We start from the raw sequence: 24,765 nt of genomic DNA, 5'->3' as shown, positions 1-24,765 counted from the left end.
CCAATGAGGAGCGGACACCAGCAGCTGGAGGAGGTGGTTTTATTGGTGGTGCTGAAAAGTCACACATGCAAACAGCGAAGAAGCAGAGGGGCGTCCATCTTTTATTAGCAAACCAGAGAAGTCGCCAAAAACAAAGCCATCTGGTTCTGTACAGGTCCAAATATTCTACAGTATGTACTTTTATACAAGTGGGTTACAATTCATGTCACGAGTAGAGCAGCCACAAGTCTGTCTGGCTTCCTTCAGGTTCAGCTAATCTGGCTACGCTAACGCTCCTTCAAAGTGCCGAGTCATACATCAAACTTCAGACATTTTTACTGCAGAAGGAAAACCTAAACAAGCTGAATTTAAAAACCAAAACAAAGATTTAAGTTGATACTAAAACCAGTTTGGCTTCAAGTTTAAGGCCCGACGATGATGGCCTGAAACCGTCTGTTCACGTCGACAGGACCGCGTTCCTGTCGACGTGAACGTGAATGCAAACATGTTTGTTGGCTAAAACACGCCAACAGAATCTTTTTATAGAAGATTTGAGGAAAGTCTGATAATAAAATGAAAAGTTTTGTGGATTCAAGGATTTAGTCGAATCCAGTTTGAGTCAAACACAACAAACCAAAACTATTTTATCAGATCAATAGTTTTAACAATGCATGTCACTTCCTGTTTGTTGGGTTGATGCTACTAAACCCGATCTCCTGATTCGTCCTGATGAAGAGCTGCTGGGAGTCACAGAAGCGTTTTTTACTGAAGGATCGGATTGTAATTTTACTCGTCTTGGCTAGCCCAACAGTGCCGTCGGGAGTTAGAACCCGAGGGGGCGAGTTTCTACACGAGAAGAGGCACATGTGGAGGCGGACCAGGCTGATCTACAGGAAAGAATCTGACCATCTTTGGCTGCTGCTCAAATCAAGAGTTTACCAGAGCTGCAGACGGGAGTCTTAAAGGCCAAAAAGGAAAGGTTCATTTATTCTGATGCAGGTTAGAAGGAAACAAACCAAACCGTAAAGTTCAAATAGTCATCCAACCAGGTGGAGCTAGCACACCTCCACCTGAGACGGAAATCACATCAGAACGGGAATTTAGCTTTAAACTTCCACGGAACACCGCCGATTCTATAAATATAAATTTCCTAAAATAAATAAGTCTTCATCTTTTTTTCTGTTGGCAACAATAAGCTTCAGTCCCCAGAGGCTCGAAGACTCATGGGAAATGTAGTCGCTAAAAAATAAGAAGTCATGTTTGCGAAAATGACATTTACACAAGAGAGCCTGAAGATCTGCAGGCAGAAAGTGTGTTTTCTGGTTCCTCTACCTGTCTGCCACACACACACACACACACACACACACACACACACACACACACACACACACACACACACACACACACACACTTCCATCCAGAGAGACACACTCAACTTCCAGGTAATAAACTCATTTATCAGATTAAAAGTTTTCTGGTTTTATGGGACCTTTTCCAGGAAGTTTAATGGATGAAGGTAAAAGCTACAGATTTCAGTCCAGGTGAGCAACAAGAAGGAATAAAACACCAGCGGCTCGAGTTTGGGCCAACCGGATCGGTGTTGAATGTATCACAGCCGTTAGTTTTCTTTGATTAGTCACTCATCTGAGTCTGTAACAAGAACAGAAGCTCAAACTCATCCGCTCTGGAACAATCTAGCTCCAAGCCCTTCGCCTGTCCTGTAGGTGGTGCTGTTTGGACTGCAGGCAAAGGCTCTGAACCCTGCTGAGGAAACAGCACCAGTCCTCCTGGTGGGGGGCAGCAGGTCAGTGATCAAGGCGCCAGTGAGGCTGGACGTGGATGGTGATGGAAGCATCGTTGGGAGGACAGGACGCAGCCTGAGACCAGCAGCTGATTAAGACCTTATCTACAGGAATGCATCGCACTCAAAAGTCCAACGGCTTTGTCTCTCAAGACTTTTCTAAAGCAGGAAGTCCTGATGTCTGCAGGAAGGAGGCTGTAGGTCACGTCGCCACGGCAACCCGGAGAAACGTTGTAAGGCTGCTGTTCACAACAAATCAAGTGAAGGAAACCTATTCTAACAAGCCAGGCGAGGAGGTGTGGGGGGTGGGGGGGGTGGGGGGGGGACTGGTGATGTATCGCAGCACATCTTCTTACCGACTCGCGTCCCAGCGAGGACAGTCAGTCCGCTCTTTAGTCATGCAGCAAAAACGACACAACATGATGAAGTTTTGGATCTGACCTGAGGCACTGAGACCCACAGATGGTGGAGGCGGGGCTTAGGGACAATCAGGAGTGGTCCATGGGTTCGGTGGCACCGCTCTGTCCGGCGTCCTGGCTTTCCATCTCCTCCAGTTCCTCCCCCTTCTCTGGTTTTCCGGGTCCTGCTGCAGCCAGAGGTTCCTGATCCACTGTAGCTCCTTGCTGACCCGTGATGGTTTTAATTGCAGCTGTTTGGTTCTGGCTGGCCCCGCCCCCCACATCAGTGGCGTTCTGCTGCTCCTTAAGGTGGCGCTCCATGGAGGCCTGGATGGAGGAGACCATCTCCTGCAGTTTCCTCCTCTGCTGCTCCATCAGACCGGGGTCCAGGCCACGCCCGTCCTTCATGGTGACGAAGCCTGGAGCCATGCGGACCAGCTCCCTGGTGGCGTCCTCGGGGACGTCCGACAGGTCTGGGGGTCCTCTGGACACGCTGGCGCTCAGGTCCACACCACTGCTGTGCTGGCGCGTGATAGGCCGATGTTCTGGAGGGGAGGAGCCTCCAGCACTACCCAGAGAGTGACCTTTACCTTGGAAGGCTGTGACGTTCTGAAGTTGCTCTTTTTTCCGAACAACGCCGCCGCTGCCGAGTCGCAGGACGCCGTGGGACGGGCTGCCCTCTCTGCTGCCCCTGGTGGATGCCTCGGAGCGGAGCTGCATCATTGCCTCCTTCACCAGCTCCTCAACATCAGGACCGACGGGGAAGTGACCTGCAGTGTCCACGCAGAGCTCCAGACGCTCTTCAGCTGCGTTATAAACAAAGGTTTTCCCCGTCAGGTGAGGCAGCGTGCAGTGCTTCCCGTCTATCAGACCTGGAACAGGAAACCTCGTCAGAACGTCACATAAACCACATTTCGCTGATAGTAGCAGGCATAACAGTTTTAGGATCGATCGGGATGTTTATCTCACCAAGATAATGGGAGAAAACTACGACACATACATCTGCTGTCCTCAGATACACGTTCTAGTTTTTATTCTTTAATCCAGAAACGGGATGAAAAGAAAACCTCGATGCTGTCCTGATCTGGTAAAGAATCAGTTTCAGCTCAGAAAGAAAAAACGAATCGTGTTTTTTCCTGTTTCTGGATCCATCACAGAAACTCAGTAAATATGTTTATTTCCCACAAACATGTAAATATGGAGGTTCTTAAAGGTGTGGGAAACTCATTTAATACATTAGCAGACGTCTCTGGTAAGAATGAATGCCTTGCTAGCCGTACTCGGGGCAAAAAAAGCCCAGAACTGCTTGGATCAGCACGGACAAGTCTGCTGCCACACAGAGCGGAGGAGTTCTGCTGTGTGGTGGAGGTGCTAATGCTAACAGTTAGCTCATTCTAGCTGAGACGTTCTCAGCTGTTTCCTGGACACTAAACCAGCAACCGCCTTCCCCGTCGTGAGTCCAGATGGGTGAGTCCATGAAAGTTAGTGACAGTGTGACGTAGATCTGTCAGGATTTTCTAATCCTAGAGTTTCACCGTCTGTTTTCTATCAGAAGCTACTGCAGGAGATGCAGTCAGGTCCATATATACTGGAACATCGACACAATTCTAACATTTTGGCTCTATACACACCACAATGGATTAGAAATGAAACCTAACAGCTTTAATCTGAGGGATTTTACATCCAGATTAGGTGAACGGTGTAGGAATTACAGCAGTTTGCACTCGTACTTCCCACCTGTTAAAGGACCTTCAGTGATGGGACAATTGGCTTCTAGGCTGTTCCAGGGCCAGGTGTGTGATATTCCCTCATTATCCCAATTCCAGCATGCAGATTAAAAGTCCAGAGTTCGTTTCAGGTGTGATGTTTGCATTTGTAATCTGTGGCTGTCGACTCTAAAGATGAGACCCAAAGAGATGTCACTATCACTGAAGCAAGCCATGAAAAACACAACGAACCCATCAGAGACATTCGGCATGGTCAAAACTACTGTTAGGAACATTCTTACACAGCAACACCAAAGGACCCAGAAGACCACAAAAACACCCAACAATTCTTTCCCTGGTGGAGGAAATACCCTTCACGAGCTGGCCAGATCCAGAACCGTGTCCAGGTGTGGGTGTGTCAAAGTCAATAATCAAGAGAAGACTTCACCAGGGAGCACACAGAGAGCGTTGGTGAGCCTCAAGCCCAAACGTCATTTAAACACACCTTCACAGATCTGGAACATCCTATGGACAGATGAGGCACCAGAGTGATGGGAAGAGAAGAGTACGGAGAAGCAAAGGAACTGCTCATATTCAGCCAAATGCTTCAGAAGTCCCTGGAGGGAGCTTCACAGAGCAGATGGACAATCACCCAAAGCATACTGCAAAAGCAACACAAGAGTTTTTAAGGCCAACAAGTGGAATGCTGTGCAACGGCCACGTCACCTGACCTGAATCTGACTGAGCATGCACTTGCTGAAGACAAAACTGAAGGGAAAACACCTCAAGAACAAGCAGGAACTGAAGACAGGTGTGGGAGAAGCCTGGCAGAGCATCACCAGCGATGCAAGCCAGCATCTGGTGATGTCTGCACGTTCCTGACTTCAGGCTGGACTGACTGCAAAGAATTTGCAACCAAGCATTAAAAAGTGAATGTTTAGTTTAGGATTATTATTCTGTCCCATCACTGCTGGTCCTGTAACAGGTGGGAGGCACGAATGCAAAGTGCTGTAATTCCTGCCCCCTTCACCTGATCTGGATGATAAACCCTCAGATTGAAGGTTTCAGTTCTAATCCATCGTGCTGGTGGGTGGAGCCTCCAGGTCGGCGAGGCTCTGAGGACTCACCCATGTCTTTCTTGACGATGTTGTAGAAGACTCCGCCCTGCTGGAACAGGTGAGGCAGCTTCTTAGCATACGACCACACATCCTCACCTGGAACAAGGAAACATTTTACCAGTTAAACCCTCCCAGTTCACACCCAGGTAACCATAAACCATCACGTTCATCTTTGCTTCAGAACATCACAGCTGATAATCCAGCTTAGAACTCAGAATAACCAAACCCAGCCGGTTAAAGTCTCAATCCTGATCCGGACCAGAGGTTCTGAGTCTAGTGGAAACCAGTCAGCACCGGCAGATCTGCTCTGGGTTTACTGGTCAGTTTCAAATGTTTAGATGAAAAAAAGATGGTTATCAAACAGCATCAGGTACACACACACACACACACACACACACACACACACACACACACACACACACACACACACACACACACACACACACACACGACGCTGCCTTTATGAAGGATGTTCAGATCCAGACCGATTCTAGATCAGATTAGTCTGGTGGAACATCAGCTCAGATTATTGTTAATCTTCTCTGCTGTTTACTAAAGTCAGCTGACCGACGGCTTCGGAGGCGTTCTCTGACTGAAGCCAGTCAACAGGAAGTGCAGCATCAGGCCCGCGGAGCATTCAGAACCCAGATAAAACCAGAAAATGAATGGAGGTGTTCTGTCATGCTGCCTGCTGTCTGGCTGATCTGTTTATCGGACGCTGCAGCGACCTTTGACCCTGTTAGCATGCGAGATAGGAAGGGGATGAAATACTTGACTCAGCTAATCCACCACACAAACAAACACATACACACACACACACACACACACACCGCTGATCAGGAGCCTGGGATCTCAGACAGCTGCAGATTGGACGCCTGTGGTTTGTTCACCTGCAGCAGCCAATCAGAAAGAAGCATGAATATTTGCTGCAGGTGGGAGAGGTGCATCAGTAACACTGAAACCTGGGGGTCTGGGGCCCCAAGTGGCATGAACACGTGTGTTACAATGGTAACGTGTGTTACTTTTATATATGAACACACACCTCACAGTGTCAGACGGTTTCCCTGCAGCTCATGAAGCTTCCAGAGCTGAACGACTAATAAAACCAGCTTCTCATCATTCAGTCACAGAGTTAATAAAACGCTCCAGTTTCACTTAAACGTGGTTAAAATCTGTTTTTCCTGAAGTTTGTTTCTGAAATGTTCCGACATACGGGAAGACTTCACTTCGAATCCGGAGATCGGAACTAGGAAAACAACATTTTCAGCATATCTGAGACAAAAAGCTGGAATTCATTCAAAAATGCTTTAGTGAGTCTGGAAATAACTAAAGATGTAAACAACTTTATTTATATTTAACTCCTCCACAGGTTTATCGTCTGATTCCACAGTTTTCTACCTAAATGGGAAAAACTGAACTAATTCCTGAAGTTCTTTTTGTTGTAATAAAAATAAACTGCAGCAAATCCCGAAACTTAATCTGAACTGGAGTTAAAGAGCCGGGTTAGTTTGTGGCCCCAGATGAACTGGAATTATGGGAGCTGAGCTAAGTTCCTGTTCTTACTGGACATGTGGTGCGGCCCTCGTCTACACGTTCATGTCTCACGGAGACACCGTGTGCACAGAAGCAACACGGAGCTGAAACTAAACCAGAGTTTTGCTGAAGAGGATTTAAATGTTTCATAAATCGGAAACGTTAAACAAGCGCAGAAGTTCAGCCCTTGTGGGAGAACTTTATGAAAAAGCATCAAAAACAAAGTTCTGCATTTTAACTCCACAGCGGAGATCTGCCGTCCCAGACTGGGTCCAGTAACGATGAGACGCTCGGTTCCTGTCAGACCACATGCCACCTACCCATCAAGGTTGCTAGGAGACAGAGGGAGGACATCTCCAGGTCTATGCTCTCCTGGAGTTCCCGGCTGCTCATCCTGCTGGACATCATGGCGTCGTCGCTCTTGGCCGAGTGGAGGGACGAGTGTGAGCTGGAGGCTCTGGTGATGGAGGCCGCGGGGCTCGTGTCCTCAGAGCCCCTCAGGATCTCCACTGTCACCCTGTCCCCATGCTGCAGCACAACCGGCTCGTTCTCCTCGCCGTCCTTCGGAGGACCCAGCTCTTTGGGCGGGAAGCCATAACGAATGCACTGCTGGGCCGGAAGAACGCCAAACTGGTTGGAGATGCTGCTCTGCAGGTCTGAGAAGGTGGTGTGAGCAGGCAGAGTCAGCATGGCCTGCCTGCCATCGCTGGTGGTCACACGGATCTTCTTCTCCTTGTTAGAAGAGGGGGAGGAGGACTTGGTAGGGGTGGCTGGAGCTGAGAAGGAGGATGTTTCTGGAGACCCCCCAGGGGAAGAGTCCCGGATCTGACCCTTTTGCTCCTGCTTGAGTTTCTCTGTGCGTCTTTTCTGGGAGACCAGGGCCTGCTCGCTGATGCTCTGCTGGATGCTGCGCTCCGCCCGGCTCATCGTCAGCTCCTCCTTGTGCAGCGTCTTTGCTTTCTGACCGGTCAGGATGATCTTGGTGGGGGGCTGCGGGTCTGCGGTGGGCTGGGTCTCCAACGGGTCGTTGAGCCGCTGGGCATGAGCCCCGTCGATAGAAACCGGGTTGTACTCGTCTGGGTTCTTCTTGGCGGTGTGATGCAGGATGGTGTTGACCACTTTCTGAACCAGGATCTCACTACCGAACTCTCCGGGGAAGTGCTTGGTGACCAGCTTCATAGCTACGTCGTACACGTTGCTGTTCAGCGTCGGGTCGGTCTCGTACTGGAACCAGTACACCGTCTCACGCACCACCCGCCCCCCCCACTCTAGTGTGATGGGGAAGGCTTCGGGGAGGTTGTCGTACTCCTTCCCCTCCCAGTAGTGCTTGAATCCACAGCCACACTTCCCCCCCTGGGACCGGGTGTTAGTTCTGTCCCCATCCAGGTAAACCACTGACCCATTCCCACGGATGTGGCGCACGGATGTCCCGTGACACCAGTTGCAAGTGTTGAGGGCGCTCAGTTTGTAGTCCGGGACGAGGATGTCTCTCTGGGTGTCATAGGAGCAGACCACGTTGTTTAGGGGGAAGCTGTAGTTCTTGTCTGGTCGGAGTTGGCCGTGTGTGGACTTGGCTAAGTTGTAGAGCTTTCCACCTGGGACAAGCCACTCGGAGGGGACATGGAGCTCTGAGAGGGCGCCGCAGATCAGGCAGCGGTGCAGCCTGTTCTCCATCACGGACTTCTTGGCTGCTTCGGTCACCTCCTCCGGCTGGACGCCGATCACCCCCGTCCGTCTGTAGACGTACTGGTGCACGTCGGCCACCAGCGAGGGGTGGATGCCGTGCCTATCCATGAACACCTCCTCCATGGCGTTCACTAGCCTCATCAGGTATTTATCCTGCAAGCTGCGGTCGCCTGCGATCACACAGCTGCCGTCTGATTCCAATTTGATGTACTTCCTGATGAGCTCCTGGGGAACACCCCAGGCCTTCGGCAGCAGGCGGGCTGGCAGCTTGGGCAGCACCGTGTTCTTGATTCCCACCAGAGGGACGTAGTGGTTCCTGCCTGAGCTGCTCCAGGCGATGCAGATGGGCTTATTGAGCTTCCCGTCTTTTCCCTTGCACTGCTCCTCCGGCACCAGTCCGGGCAGGAAGGTGGCAGAATAGTCCCCGGAGCTTCTCATTCCGCTCAGGGAGTCCAGGAGGATTATGGGTCGGTGGAGGACATTAGCTAAACCAAAAATGTGGATGTTGCGTAGTCCAAGAGGCACGCCCTCAGGCGGGATGAAAAGAGGGTCACACTCATTGATGATGTCCTCCCACTCTGCAGCATCGATAAAGTCCTGAAACAGGGCTTTGTATCGGACCAGGTTCTGTTTGAAGTTCTGCTTAAGGTTCTCTCGCAAGGCGTGCCAGAAAAGTTCTCTTCCTACGAGCGCTCTGGACACAGCGTGGACCAGGCAGTGCCCGTCTCCATCCACATGGACTGGAATAAGACACTCTCTGTTTCCGTTGGCTTTCTTGATCTCCTCCAGAGTGTCGTGGAGGTAGATGAGGCTCCCAGACCTGTCCTGCCCATATCCCATGGTGGAAACATGGTCCGGCTCGATCAGGAAGGCTCTGTCCCCCAGCAGAGAGCAGTCAAAAATGTCCCCCTGGTTCATGTCCCTCAGCAGCTTGGCTTTTCCGGTTTGTTTGTCCATGCCGTAACGGGTGAGCACCGGGGACAGCAGCTTGCAGTGGTAGTTAGAGAGCCCCATCACCTTCACCAGCTCCGTCCCTTTCTTCGGGGCTCCGGTGACGCCGAGCAGGGCGTTTCTGAGGAGGTTGTGGAGCACCACATCTGGATCCGTTACCTCCTCGACATTCAGCAGGTTCCTCTGCTCGTGGCGCTGACCGCACTCGGTGCACTCGATGCTAATGGAGCCGTAAGCGGGGAAGAAGAGCCTCGCCTGACATTTCGGGTCTGGGCAGGTACCAGACAAAATACGCTTGTCTTTTTTCTTTGAGCTCTGCAGCAGCGACATTTCGGGCGAGAGAGGCTGAAAACGTATTTTAGCTTCACAATAGCATGATAATTACCCCTCAGGGACGCTGTCGGGTGAAGGGTGGCAGCGATTTCAGCTATTATCGTCCAGAATAACACAAGAACAACACGGAAGCGGCCGTTTTCCTTTAGCATCTGATTGTTGCTCAACGTACGTGCGCTTGCTGTTGGATGATGGGAAATGTAGTTTATTTTTGCATGTAATTGTCCCAGTTTTCCCACCGCTTACATAATAACTGAAAACTATTATTTTTATTATCTCTCTTGTAGTTTGGTCGTGGTAATTTTTATCCATGAAACAATTACTTTTGGTGTCTTATTTCATTTGGTAGATTTGTGAATCAGCTATCTACATTTCCCAGAATGCACCGCGCTGGACTAACGTTTTGTTGTGTAAGGAAGTCAGTTCCGAACTCCTCTGTATGTTTAGTCTAAATAAAAGGAATACATTTGATTTTTATTTCTGTTTCAATCCCGTAAATGAACTTAAGCACATTTACATCAGCCAGAGTTGATATGAGTGGCGGCAGGTGGAGCAGGGCCAGTCTGCTTTTGGTTTCTAACTTACATCACAAGTTTCCCAATTAGCTTAGCTGTTAGCTTCTTGTATGTAGCTCTCGCTGAACTCCATTCAGAATTACGGGAATTCTGTAATTAAACCTTTTTAATTTAAGTTAAGTATCACAACATAGTAGAATAGACCTTTCATTGACCTTTAAGATAAAAATGTATTATTCGTATTGTATTTGACTAATGATGAAATCCAGTTTATTAGAGCGAATGAATGAATGAAGTTTCCAGGGTTTGAAGATTAATTATCTCTGTTCAAAAGGATCTTGTATTACACAAAACTGACCACCAGGTGGCAGACTAAAACCTTGTTTCAGAAAAGAAATTCTTTAACCCTGTTACAGGAAACATTTATAATAGAAAAGCATCATGAGAGATTGCGTGTGTGTTTTATATAAATAAATTGAGGTAGGCTAATTATTAAAAGTTGTGATATTCATTCAGAAAAAGACGAAAAGAAACTCCAAATATTCAGTTTAAAATTAAAACAAAACAAATGCTAAATTAAAACATGTATAACTGTTGCAGAACTTTGCGAGCATTTTTTTTTTCATTCTTTTCTTATTTTCTAAAATTATTTTTCGTGTTATATTTTTATTTTTTTATCTAACCCTGTCAGAAATATGCAGAATCGTTGTTGACCAGAGCTTTTATTGCGGGAACCTTTTGAAATATCAGAAGTTAAAATATAAAGAGAAAACTCACTTTCAGGTTTGTGGTTTTTTTTTTTTTACTTGAAGTTTTTTCCACACAGTCATGATTTATGGGTCATTGGAAAAGAAGAGTTAGAGTTTGGAGTAATTTAAAACAATAACAGGAAATAACAAGAATGAGCTACGTCACACAAAAGCTAATCAGGAATAGCTGCTGTTCGCTTATCAGTCGACAGATGCTCCTGTTTGCACCAGCAGCAGCAGGGGCTGATGGGAGCTGAGGAGCTGGTAAAACCACGTGGCCCTGGTCTGATCTTGTTTGGCCTCAGCTGCATCAGAGCACCACTTCTCCCCAGGTTCACCAGAGGAAACACCACTGAACACAATGCTTTTCTTCCCAACTGCTGCTCTGTGCTGTATATGTTCAGGTGAGTGTTTCCAGCCAATCAGGAGCCAGCACACCCCAACTGGAACAAACCTTCACCTGTCTGTCTGTGTCCCTACGGTGCTGGTTACCATGGCAACAGAGGTGCTAACTCAGGACCAGTAATCTTATACTGCCAGAGATGATCATATAGTTTCTCTAAAGTGTTCAGGAACAGAAGCGTGTGACAACAAGCAAGTTCACTGGTACCAGCACACGGAGCAGCATCCTCTTCGGGTCATCCTATGCATCGATCTCATTAACAAAACCATGAACAGATGCTACAACCATCCCCAGAAGGATCATTTTATGGCAAATACAGAAGACTACGGCTGTAATGCGATCACCATAAAAGTCCAACAGGAACATGCAGCCTCCTACTACTGCAGCTGTCAGAAATCTGGTCTCCACAGAGAGAGATGATCTCTGCAGGCTGAACAAAAACCTCCAGATGAACAGAAGTCAGACAGGAAGAGAGCAGCAGACCTCAGCAGCTGACCATGTTTAACCTCCATCACACACATGTAGCAATTTCATCAAAATGACCAGACGTTAACTTTTAACTTACAGGCCAAACTCCTTCATACAGGACAGTCTGACACCGCAACCCCGATATGAAGAAATGAACTTGAGCCAATATTCTTAACTTATCCCGCGTACGTCACAAGTCCTCAAGGCTGCAAGAGACGCAGGACCTCTCATCTACCCTCTTACAACAACACTCATCTTCCTTGACTCATAAATGACTTTAAAACTTTATGTATTCATATTTTGTAGAATGAACCATTTGTTTAAATCAAAAGTGTTTTAATAATGTGTCCTATACTTTACATTCACGAATGATGGGTTGGCATGAACATTTTCTTTAATGATTCATTTCAGATATCAAATTAGACAGCATCAGTAATTGATGATTTTAAGAATAAAATCTATCCGTATATTAACACCTCATTATATTATCATTAATGGTGAAAACATCAGTGCTCCACATAACTGTTATAATATTTTCACTGCACACTGAGAAATGACCTCTCTGAGCATCTGAGGGAAGGTGGGATCTTCTGAGGTATTCTGGTAACGCCTTTAAAACTTGTCAAATTCTGATTTGTCTAAATTTGTCAACAACAGTTAATAAAAACAGAGATCACTTCCTGATCTAGTCAGGTTTCCAGTTTTAGGTGTCAGCTTCTCCCACAGTTCCTGGTCATGGTTCTTGCACCTTCTGACTCAGGAAAAACTGAACAAACGTTAACATCATAACTTTGTGACTAAAAGTAGCAAAGAATTAGTCTGGTGGTTGCAGTGTGTTAGCATTTACAGCCTCTGACCCATGTGACCTATGTGAACCAATTAGATAACTCATTCACACCAATTCAGGGTTAAAATGATTCATATTCATGTGATCATTTTGATCACATAAAGCCAATGATCAGAGGAGCTGCTGAAATGCTCTGACTCATTTCAGCGTTACCAGAGTTATGAGCAACAGTAGCTTCAGCTGAGCTGTCAATCATCAGCAGCAGCAGCAGGGGCTGATGGGAGCTGAGGAGCTGGTAAAACCACGTGGCCCTGGTCTGATCTTGTTTGGCCTCAGTTGCATCAGAACACCACTTCTCCCCAGGTTCACCAGAGGAAACACCACCGAACACAATGCGTTTCCTCCCAGCTGCTGCTCTGTGCGGTCTGTGTTCAGGTGAGTGTTTCCAGCCAATCAGGAGCCAGCACACTCCACCTGGAACAAACCTTCACCTGTCTGTCTGTGTCCCTACAGCACTGGTTACCATGGCAGCACAGCTGACTCAGAAAGACCTGACACTGACCAGGTGAGCTGGTGAGAGTGTCACTATCAGCCATTCTGGTTTTGATGTATGTGACACACAATTTATGTACTGGTACCTACAAGCAGACACAGAACCTTTAGCAGCGATTCTCCGTGTGGACCACACTGGTGAAAAGCAGACGTCGCTCTTTAATCACCCTCTCAAAACAAGTTTTACAGCAGTGAGAAAAGATGGAATAGAGCTGGTGATCAGCGGCATTACATCCTCTCATGCAGCCTCCTACTACTGCAGCTGTCAGAAATCTGGTCTCCACAGAGAGACGATCCCTGCAGGCTGAACAAAAACGTGTGTGAACGCACACACACACACACACACACACACACACACACGCACACACACACACACACACACGCACACACACACACGCACATGCACACACACACGTACACACACACACACACACACGCACACACACACACACACACGCACATGCACACACACGCACACATACGTGAACAACAGAGTAAACAATAGGCTGAGTTCAGATGGGTTAGATAATGGACGACACATCATCAGCAGAGCCACCTGCCTTGACAGCAACAGATCCACGGCAGCAGCCAAGACACTGGCCCATGACGCCCAGGGAGGGAGGGCGGAAAGCCCCACCACTGCCTGGGCACTACCCAAGGAGCGCCCCGGCCGCCACCGCCGACCACCGACCCCAAGGCAGAGGGCTCCGCAAAAGAAACACTGGAGGATTCAAATATATAACTGTAAAATAACAAAAGCTAATATGGATAGAAAGTAACTGATATAAAGTGATTATAAAGATAGTAAAAGAAAACATAATCATGTAAAAACACTAAGATGTAAATAAAATAATTAAATTAATTAAAAGAGATAAATAGGTATATATATATATATATATATATATATATATATATAAACAAATATGACAGGCGATACAGTTAAACAGACTAGATAAATAGTGATCAGTTAAAAGCTAAGCTAAAAAGGTGGGTCTTGAGCCTATTCTTAAAAGCCTGGACGTTCCCTTCGGCCCTGAGGTCCTCCGGCAGCCCGTTCCAAAGGCGAGGGCCGTAGTACTTGAAGGACACCTCGCCGTGGGTGTGTGTCTTAACTTTTGGAATAATTAGGAGACGGCTGCCAGAGGAGCGCAGAGACCGCGAGGGTTTATATAGTAAAAGTAGTTCTGAAAGATAAGAAGGCCCGAGACCATTAAGACACTTAAAAATCATTAAAAGAACCTTCAAATCGATCCTGAAACATACCGGGAGCCAGTACAGTGATTTTAAAACCGGAGTGATGTGCTCCCTCTTCCTGGACTTCATATTGGATGATAAGGATCACGAATCCTATAGTCCAGAGTGACAGAGAGAATACTTTGGCAGATTGGATGATAAGAATTTTTGCTGAAAATAATTCAAAATCAACAGTGACCTCACAGAATTTTCTTGTGTTTTTTGCCACAGGTTGTGAAACCAGGAAATTGGGTTCTGATGAAGGTGCTGAAGCGAGACACATGGGGCAGCCAGAGGTCCATTCGAGGTACTCCTCGTCACTCCCACTGCTGTGAAGATTGCTGAGAGGCCATCCTGGATTCATCTATCCCACTGCAAGCTTATCAACTAACCACTTTAGCGCAGCAACGAAGTCCGGCTACAAAGGGGTGGGCCATGTAGCATCATGAATGTCCTGTTGTTGACCTAAAGGTCATGATCTGCTGCCTCTGCTTGAGCAGAGACATAAATTCTCTGATACAGGCCTAATCTACATGAGATAGTGGCCAAGGTCTTTCATGCACTCTGCTCATCTGAACTGCTTCACCTCTGTACAGCTCAAGACAAAGACAAAGAACTCTTTTGATAAACACATAATCAACAACTCTGTTATTACCAATAATAATGTGAGCCCAATGTTCAATCAGTCTGTGAAATGACAATGTTATTACTTGATATTATAATCCTGTGATCAGTAGTATTTTACAAGTGATTATAATCTTGGACATTTGCACTAGACACTAATGACACATAATGCTAAAGTCACACGACACATTTCCTTTTGTCTGATCCAATCAGAACCTTCGTTTCTGATGCGAGGCGTGGTTTTCTGTGGTGTTTGTATAAACCCTCTTTCGCATGTCAAATTCTGATTCACCAGTAAACCAAAATATGACAATTATAAAAACTATTCCACGCCACCTTTTCTTTAGTTCAAAGCGTTCTAGAGAAGTCTCGGACAGGCCATCCGGACTTCCTCTTCAGCCAAGAGAACCTCGACAAGCTGGATAAAATCTGTTGCAAGTTACACCTGACAGCAGTGGTTTCTTCAGAATAAAAGCTGAACCTCACGACCCCTTCAGGGTCTCGCTGACGCCAATGAACCTGTCGTGACCTGGAAGCATTCCAAGACTGGTTTGGTCGGCATCGCTGCTTTTCTACCGGCTTCGGTTCCAAGGAGGGTCCAAGAGGACCTCGACATTCTGGATCTAATCGGAGGCTTCCCCTGGGGTACGTAGACCGAAAGATGGCGTTTCATGTGTGTTATAAATCTCCAACTTTAGAGCGAAACATTTACTCCCACTCAGAACTAAATGCTTCTCCGGATCCGCTGGTTCTGATAATAACATTCCACACACACACACCATCATCTCACGTCTCACTCCACCTTAGTCCATCAGTACACAGAGTACAATTGTGTAGAAATAAATTTCTTAACTATTTTAACCCTGACTCTCTCTCTTTCCTTGGAGTTAATACAAAGTGTCACTTAATCCCTGCAATAAAAAGTTCTGATCTTCTGGTTAAAATATTCAAAGATCCATCAGATTGATATTTCATATTTCTATGGAATCTCACATCTTATGGTTCATAAGTAAGATGTAAACTACCCATCCTTTACAGCCACCATTAGGGTGCCACCTCTCAAACCCGGTGAAGATGGAGGTCCGCTTCAAGGTCGTTGGGTTCACCACATTGTTGATGTTGGTGGTCGCAGTCATGGCCCTGCACTTGGGCCGCCTCTCAGCACCTGATGGAACAACTGAGACAGCAGCATTTGAGGGGGTACTAGAACTGGAGCTGAAACGACGGATTGGGGTTCCTCCCTGACCGCACACCTACATGAAAATGTAACCTGCATCCACCTTGGCTGACGACCTCCTGGACGCAACTACAACAGGACACAGCGAAGAAGAGACGCTGGAAAAGGATCAACTACTTCAAGCACCTGCACCCAAATCTCCAGACTGGTTTCACGGCCAAGGACCTGAAGGACTTTTCGGGGACAAGATCAGCTCTCTGACAATTGGACAACCGCCTCGACATGCCATGGAAGGACCCTGAAGTCTTCCTATTGAGAAGTTGAACTGTGCGCTTCATGTTCCGAACTATGTTATTACGCTCCGGATCTGGACTTCAAGGTACTCATCAACGTAAGACTGAAACCATCCTGACCAACGAAGAGGACTCTGGCCTTCCAAACTATTCTCCAACCAAGACTCCCAGCCCACGGACACGCCCTTGATGCAGAACGCTTGATTTGCCTCAGCTCTGCCATTGTTAGAGCTGCATAAATTAAAATTGCACGTTCATTTTTTCCTCATTCACAGAAAGAGTTGTCTGAAACTTGAAGCTTTAAATTAAATTCACTTGATGTTTCAATATGTGGCAAGGAGGAGAAACGAGGGCCCGGGCGGGATTCAATCCCCAGACTCCCGGGTGAGAGTCACACACTCTAACCAGTCAGCCAAAGGGACATCCCCTTGGCCAAGTCGCCAGGGCGTATGATCAATCGGGACACTGTGACAGGATGCTCACACTGTCGCAAATACACTCTACTGATGTTTTTTGTGTATGGTTTTGCTAACCTTTCCCAATCTCCTTACAGGAACTGCCATAAATTGTAGAATTGTGCATCACAGTAAATTCATTTCAATATGTATGAAATAGCTTTTCTTAAGGTTATGATTGTGTTGATTTAGCTGATTCCATTCTCTATCTCTGTGAACTGCTGTAAGATATTATTGTCAGTTGTGTTTGCCTTATAGTGTTTATTACCTTATTTGTTCTTATTATTTTGCAGATTTTTGTATTACACTTTGTATGGAATGATTCTTTGGACGAAGTTATCGGGATTGAGATTACGATTCGTAAATGACAAACGAATGCAGCACAGTTGCTGGTGGTGGTTGGAGGGACCGGTGGTGCCTGTGCTCGGCAGACTTGTTTCCTTCATTGTTCCCCAGAGCAGCTGTGACTACACTGTAGCTCAGGGCTATTCCATTCCAGGCCTGGAGGGCCGGGATCCAACAGGTTTTAGTTGGAATTCTGTTTCAGCACACCTGATTTCAGTCAGCAGTGATTAACAGGTCTCTGTGATGCAGCCTAATGAGCTGCTGCACAGGTGATTCAACCACTGAATCTAGTGTGTTGGAGCAGAGAAACCACTAAAACATGCTGGATACTGGCCTCCAGGACTGGAGTTGAATATCCCTGTTGTAGCTCATCATCCCAGCGTGTGAACGGGTAAATGACTGGATGTGTTGTGAAGTGCCTTTGGTGGTTGTAGAACCATTGAAGGCGCTATACAAATAGAGGCCATTTAGGATTTTTTGACTCCATGCCATCCTATAAACAGACTTTGTAACATTGGCACATCTGAAGTATTTAACAATAACTAGTCGGCACTCTCTCTACCTCCTGGTGTTGAAAGGTGTACCCCAGGGCTCCTTACTAGGACCTTCTCTTCACTATTGACATCAATACCATTGATGATCTGAAGGTTTCTAATGCAGATGACCCTGTTATTTACCGTTCATCCCCCGCCTTTCTCAAACTCTAGAACACTCACACAGCCTCATTTACCGGGTCTAAAATGTGTGCAGAATGCTGAAAAATCCAAATACATGTTATTCTTAAATGGCAAGAAAATCCCGCCCAACCCTGCCCCAAATGCTCATGGGGTTCCCATTCGGGTCAGAACCTTTAGTCAGTATCATAAAGAAACCCAAAAGCTGAAACCAGGTTTCTTCTGCTTGAATAAATGATGCTTTTCTCTGAAAGTGAGGAAACACCTGTTGTCTGCAACCTTTCTACCTTTGGTAGGTGATGAACTGAGACTGATCCCAAACTTGTTAATTATACAAGATCAGGTCTGGATTAATTCTCAGTTATTGTGAAACCAATTCATGCTTGCTGCTTTTCCTTTGACTAAAATTGTGTGTGTGTGTGTGTGTGTGTGTGTGTGTGTGTGTGTGTGCGTGCGTGCGTGCGTGCGTGCGTGCGTGTGTGTGTGTGTGTGTGTGTGTGTGTGTGTGTGTGTGTGTGTGTGTGTGAGTGGGGGGGAATATGGTAGCTCTAAATGTTTAAACTACTAAATAAAAAGTAAAACGGGTTAGGGTACAACAATGTTCTGTTGGGTCAGGTTCATTTAAAATAATTTTTGTCTCATTTTAACATTTATGGGAATTTGATTGTTTAAATATAAACACCTTTTATTAAATGACAAAGATTATTTTATTGTTTTATCCTCTTTGTGTCGTTGTGATCCGAGATTTGACGTCCCAGAAAAAAACGTATTAGACAGAAACAGAGATGGAAAATAAAAAACACATTTATGCTGCGTTTCATCTCACCTGGACTGTTTCTATTCAACCTCTGAATTAACATCACTTTTATCTTTTTATTTTTATACAAATAAATGGAGCCCACCTTGCTCAAGGGCACCGGACTGCGACTGTCCACTGCGCTGAGTCACTTTATCTGTAACAAAGTAAAGAAATGCTGTTTGACCTGAAATAAATATGACTTCTAGTCTGCATATTTATTTATTTATTTGTTTATTATTATTTATTTTTCTCTGCACTTTAAGTTTCATCCCGTTGCAGAACGTTGCAACAAATCACATAAAATCACATGAACTGGAACAAACTTAATGAAAGAGAAGAGAAAATGAAGACGTGACAGAAACATGATTCATGTTTTCATCAGATTTTATTGGTGCAGAGGAACTAAACGTCTTGATCTGTTTCAAATCTGGGATTAACCTAAAAACCTTTTATGATAAGAAATATTCAACTTATGACATCATTAATTAATTATAACGCATGTTAACAGATTTGTACTCTCCACCTGGGAAATAATGATGTTTGTGTCCAGGTAGAAAATAAGTTTGTAATTACAGTAAAGTTAAATAATGTTTATTTACCTCAGATCTACAACACACACACACACACACACACACACACACACACAAACACACACACACACACACACACACACACACACACACACACACACACACACACACACACACACACACACACACACACAGTACGACTGAAACAATCTGTACATTTTATTTAAAATGTTTATTTTCTTATTTATTTTATTATCCAGCCGGCGGATAATCTTATTATTGTCGTAGGCAGAACCGGGCCGATGCAAGACCAACAGCTCCGGCTGCTCCTCTTGCTCATAAACCCGATGACTGAGGATGAATCTCAGGCAGAAGTTAGCACCTGGTGATGATCGCAGGTGAATCCTCGTTTTAGACCCAGTAGCTGCTCCACCACCAGACCTGCGTCTGAAATACAACGATCTGTTATGTGTTTGGGGCCAAAAGAAGTTAAAATGAACAAACTTAAGGTTTTTTTTTTTTTTTTTTTTTTTTTGCTGCAGGGGAAGAGCAGCTGCAAGAAGGTTGCAGGGTTGAAGTCCCTGCTGCAGCCTTTCTGTGTGGACTTAGCATGTTCTCCTCATGCATGAGAGGGGTTTCTCCCACGGATTAGGTTGCTGTTAGACCGTGTCCCTGAGATGGACTGGAGACATGTCCAGATGTCCCCCGTCAGACACCAGCTCTTGGTGATGTTTCATGTTAACGCTGACTCTGATTCTTCTGTTAAACATCAGCTGAGGCCTCTGTCAAACCCAAGGTGAGCGTGTACCCGGCGGCGCTCGGAGCCCACCCCAAACGGAAGACATTCCTGGTTTGTCTGGCCTCCGGCATGTTTCCTCCTCACGTTCGATTCTTCTGGAAAAGACAGAAGGTGAACGGTCCTCTGGAGGATCTTCCTGCTGATGAGGAGCAGCTGGAGCTCACAAAGACGGGTCGGACCACCTCCATCAGGACGGTTGACCCAGATCCCCTCCTTTTGTACAACTACAGCTGCCAGGTGAAACATGAGCACATCGGGGTGGAGGCTACAACAATAGGTGACTAGAACATTCTTGTGGACACTCTGAAGGGAACTGATGTAGCTGCTGTTTATAATCCCAACATCCACTATATCCTACTACAAGATTACACCATCGACATATGTACGGAAGGACTACACTGGATTTAGAAACTGTTTGAGGACCGGAACGTTAACACTGCTGACAGTGACTCATCAGGGTTACCATGGTAACCAGCCACCTATTACCCCACCCCCACCCCACCCCCTTTCCTTGTAGCAGAAGCTCTGATGATGTTGATGCTTCTGCTGGGTCTGATGGAGCAGACATGAGGAGTTTTAGGGTTAGGACCGTGAACCCAGAGGACTCTCTGGTCTTCAGCTTCATCACCACTCATGTTTCTTTGTTTTTCCATTTCAGAGGTTTCTCCACCTCCAGCTCCTGGTTCCCAAATGGTTCAGAGAGAGGCTGCTCCTGTTGCTGTACTCCCTGCTGACGGTGAAGAGCCTGGTACTCTGCTCTGGAATCTCTGTGATCAGGTGCTTCAGGAGCATCGGAGTGTCCACCAGGAGCTCATCTTAGTGATGTCCTTCAGCAGCTTCAGCGTCTCAACAATGAATGTAAAACCTTCAGATTTACCGCTCTTCAGCAGCTTTTACAGCTCAGAGTCTGGAGAAATCCAGATTATCTAATCTAATCTGGACTTTTAGAAACTCGTTTCTTGATGCAGAAACTAAAAAAATGATTGTGATTGTCAAACATTTGAGTAAATCTTTGTATAACTGCATAGAAAGTGCAGCTTAAACAATGAACACTTCATTTGCTGACTGGAATGATTGTATTGTGCCGTTTTCTGTTGCTTCTGTCTAGCTTTGCATTTATTATAAAACCTGTCATAAATAAATAATCCTGATTTCAACACCTGGTTGTTTAAACAAAAGCTGTTTCTTTTAAGTCCTTTAATTTTGTTATTATTTTATTGTGATAGTTTACTTAGAATTTTTTTGTGTTTATTTTATTTAAGTTTTAAAATTTTATTTAAGTTTTTAAAGATAAGATTAGCAAATTAAAACCCTTTATTTTCATAAAAAATATTATTACAGTTTTAAAATTATTTTTAATCATCCATCCTGTGTCGTTACCTGCTCATCCTCGCAGGGTCGTGGGGGTAGGCTGGTGCCTGTGTGTGTGTGTGTGTGTGTGTGTGTGTGTGTGTGTGTGTGTGTGTGTGTGTGTGTGTGTGTGTGTGTGTGCGCGCGTGCGTGCGTGCGTGCGTGCGTGTGTGTGTGTGTGTGTGTGTGTGTGTGTGTGTGTTTAGGTGGAGGTCACAGTTTCAGACACCAATCTGTTCTCAGATCAGCAGCTCAATCCTGCAGCTGTCTGCAGCCTCCTACCCGTTTCGGTGGCTTTTCTCTTTAATGACGACAGTTACAAATATCGACGGCTCAACGATGGTTCCAGGAAGCATCTGAGTTCTGAGAAAAAGCTTCTCACAGCTGAGCAATTAACTTTATTCTGAATATAAATGTTAATATTAATGAGGATGGGGTTCCTGGTTGCGTAAATGCTAAGTCAGCTCTTTCATGTTGTTTTCTGTGTAGTACGGTAAAGTAAGAAACAAACTGCTTTTAAAAAGTTGGTATATTTTGAGTTGATTGGATGAGCAATTTTAATTGAATAAACTTCTAATGTATGAGTAAAATTTATTGAGAAATTTTATTTATGTAAACTTTAAATTTTCAGTATCAAAACTCAAAAAAATTGAGGCAATTGATTGCCTCAAAATGTTTGAGTTCTGGGAACTTATTTGGGTTTACAGTGTACTTAAAAAGCAAACCAAAAATTTCTTTATGTAAATTGTTACATTTTAAATATCCAAGATGCGTCCCAGGTGTCTAAGAATAAAAACACACCTAAGTCAACAGGATAAAGTTTTACAGTGTAAAATGCCTTGGTATGTACATACTGTAACGTTTTTAAATAAACATAAATTCATCTCTGATGAGCACGTTTCATCACTCTCCTCATCCTGCTGTAAACACTAAACACACCAGAAAAGCACACATTGCTGCTGAAATGCCTGCTAGTCTTCTTCAGGGAACATCACAGGAAAGTGGTGGGAAACGAACGCTGGATAAAAGTGTTGCTTGACAAGAACTTTTCCTTTGAAAGCACATCAGGAGAACAGATGAAAGGCGAGGACAGGCAGACGTCGTCTTTACCTAAAAAACCTCCTTCAGCCTTTAAACGACTCACAAGGCATGAACAAATGACTCAGATTCCTTAAAAAATTCAGTTCTTTTAAATGAAACTGTTGTATAATACAAGAAGAAACATTTTTCATGTCGCTCAGAAGGTTTTACTGAACTTTTTTCAGATGCTGTGAGGAACCACAGAACCAACTACTTCGGTTATCTGACAAACGCGTCACGTTGTTTTTCTCGTCTAAAAACCTCAGACCAGACATCCATATTGGTTCAGCTCAAGTCTGCTCCAGTCGGTTTATTAAAAACCTGAAGAACCATCAGAGGAGTTCCTTTCAGTCAGAGCCTGCTCAGGACCTGCTTCTCACTGGTTTCCATCAGCTGCTGTCATGTTGTGTGGAGTCCCACAGGGCTCACTCCTCAGTCCTGTTATTTATCTCAAAAGGTTTTTCTACAAAGGTCACATATTACAGATTTGTTGTCAGCTACAGTCTTAGGGTCTGGTTCTGGTTCCAGCTCTTTCTCTCCTGGTCTTATTTTCTTAGTGGAGGTTCTGGTTCCTTCTTGTTTAGTTCTTACTAATCTTCTTTACAGAGGTGAACATCTGGAGAAGCACAATAAACGTCACCATTGTGTGTTTTTGATTTATCTTAAACCTTCAAATCAATCTCATTCTGTTTTATAAGTTATTTTCCTGAATTATATCTTAATATTTGGCCTTCCTCATGACTAAATTCAGTTCTGCTTGACAAATTATTATTATTATTATTATTATTATTATTATTATTATTATTATTATTATTATTATTATTATTATTGTTGTTGTTAATAATAATAATAATAATAATTTTTATTATTATTAGTAGCAGTAGTAGTAGTAGTAGTAGTAGTAGTAGTAGTAGTAGTAGCAGTAGTAGTAGTAGTAATAGTAGTAGTAGTAGTAGTAGTAGTAGTAGTATTTTATTTCTTTATTTAGCACTATGAGAAGTTATTCTAAAAGGTTTTTTTACTGTTATTATTTATCTCAGTGGATTCAGAACAAAATCTGAACTATTTTCCTGGAAACCTTCTGAACTTCATTAACTCTTTAAATGACTGAACTTATTTTGCGTTGATTCTGTGTTTATTATTATTATTATTATTATTATTTTGCTTCAGTTGATTTCTGATTCTTCGTTTCCTGAAGCTGACTCATTAGAAGCAAACCGAGCACTGATAAACTCTGTTTCTAACATTAAGAAACAAAACGAGCTGTTTTGTTCCTATTCTTCAGATTAAACGTTTGTACGGTGTTTTGCTCTCACCTGGTGGCCAGAACAGGAAGCGCTGCATTTCATAGATCACAGTCCAGATTCAAATTCCATTTCCAATTCCAATTTTACTTATAAAGCGCATTCAACAAGGCATTACAACCAAACAAGGCGCTGTACACTAAATATGTTAGTTAATTAAACCGGCGTTATACAATACAATACGTTATACAATAATGTGTACAGATCTTTATAACATAAAGACAGCTCAGTAAATCTCATCATCAATACTTAAAAATTCAGACATTATTGTAAGATAAAAATACATGATTACATACAGGTTAGGGTAATTGTCTCATATGTTATTTTACTTTTGTCAGCCTCATCATTTTCACGAATAAAGTCAGAATTAAGGCTGAAAGACAAGTTTGTGACGAAAAACTCAAAACTTTACCAACAGTAAAGGCATAATTACGAGATAAAATGTGTGACTTTTCTAAGTCATGTGTGAGTTTCTAAAAATATTTTGACAAACAAGCTTAGTGCTTTCAAAGTCACATTTATAACTTTGTATAAAGGTATTAAATATAAGATACACATTTTTAAAATAGTCTTTTATTTTGAGTGTTATTTATATCTTTAATAGTTTCATTATTAATTATTTTTAAGTTGTTGGTCTCAGAGTCATATATGCATGACATTCATCATGGATTTAAAAAGTTTTTGTTGTGAGATTAAACATTTTATGAGGTTCAGGTTCAAAGACCGAAATGAGTAAATAAAATTAAAAGCAATTTAATAATGCAATTAGTATTCTTTTCAAAATTATAACTGTGGGTTTAAAAGTTGTACTTGATTTCAACATCTCTTTATATCTTATTTATGAGATGATAAAGTTTATTTTATAGTTTTAAAGTTTATGTCTAAATGTCAAAATGAGGTCTGATGAGTAGTTTGACTTTCTCAGGCAGCAGAAATGTGCTCATTTATTAAAATCGTTAAATGTTAAACGGAGAAGAGTTTTTAAACTAAGCTGATCACTGATAATTGAAACCAAAGAACCAGAAAAGCAGGAGCTCCTCTCCTCATCAGAAGAGGGCGCTACCGTCAACATGGGTTCCTGTTATCCGCTACAGAAAACGAAGAAGAAGAAACCCGGAAGTAG

The 24,765-nt window shown here is 44.3% G+C and overlaps 1 protein-coding gene across 1 annotated transcript; it reads right to left on the bottom strand.

Moving 5' to 3' along the window:
• Window positions 1-23: 23 nt before the first annotated feature.
• Window positions 24-9,690, bottom strand: vcpip1 (valosin containing protein (p97)/p47 complex interacting protein 1). The gene is made up of 3 exons (XM_015956429.3): window positions 6,856-9,690; window positions 5,012-5,098; window positions 24-3,050 (listed from the first exon to the last, which is right to left on the bottom strand). Exons 1-3 carry the CDS (start codon window positions 9,500-9,502, stop codon window positions 2,269-2,271), a joined length of 3,516 nt encoding a protein of 1,171 aa, XP_015811915.3. The 5' UTR covers window positions 9,503-9,690; the 3' UTR covers window positions 24-2,268.
• Window positions 9,691-24,765: the final 15,075 nt, after the last annotated feature.

The sequence above is a fragment of the Nothobranchius furzeri genome, chromosome 11, assembly GCF_043380555.1.
Source record: "Nothobranchius furzeri strain GRZ-AD chromosome 11, NfurGRZ-RIMD1, whole genome shotgun sequence".
NCBI classification, from domain to species: Eukaryota; Metazoa; Chordata; class Actinopteri; order Cyprinodontiformes; family Nothobranchiidae; genus Nothobranchius; species Nothobranchius furzeri.
This window is presented reverse-complemented; position numbering and strand designations above follow the sequence as displayed.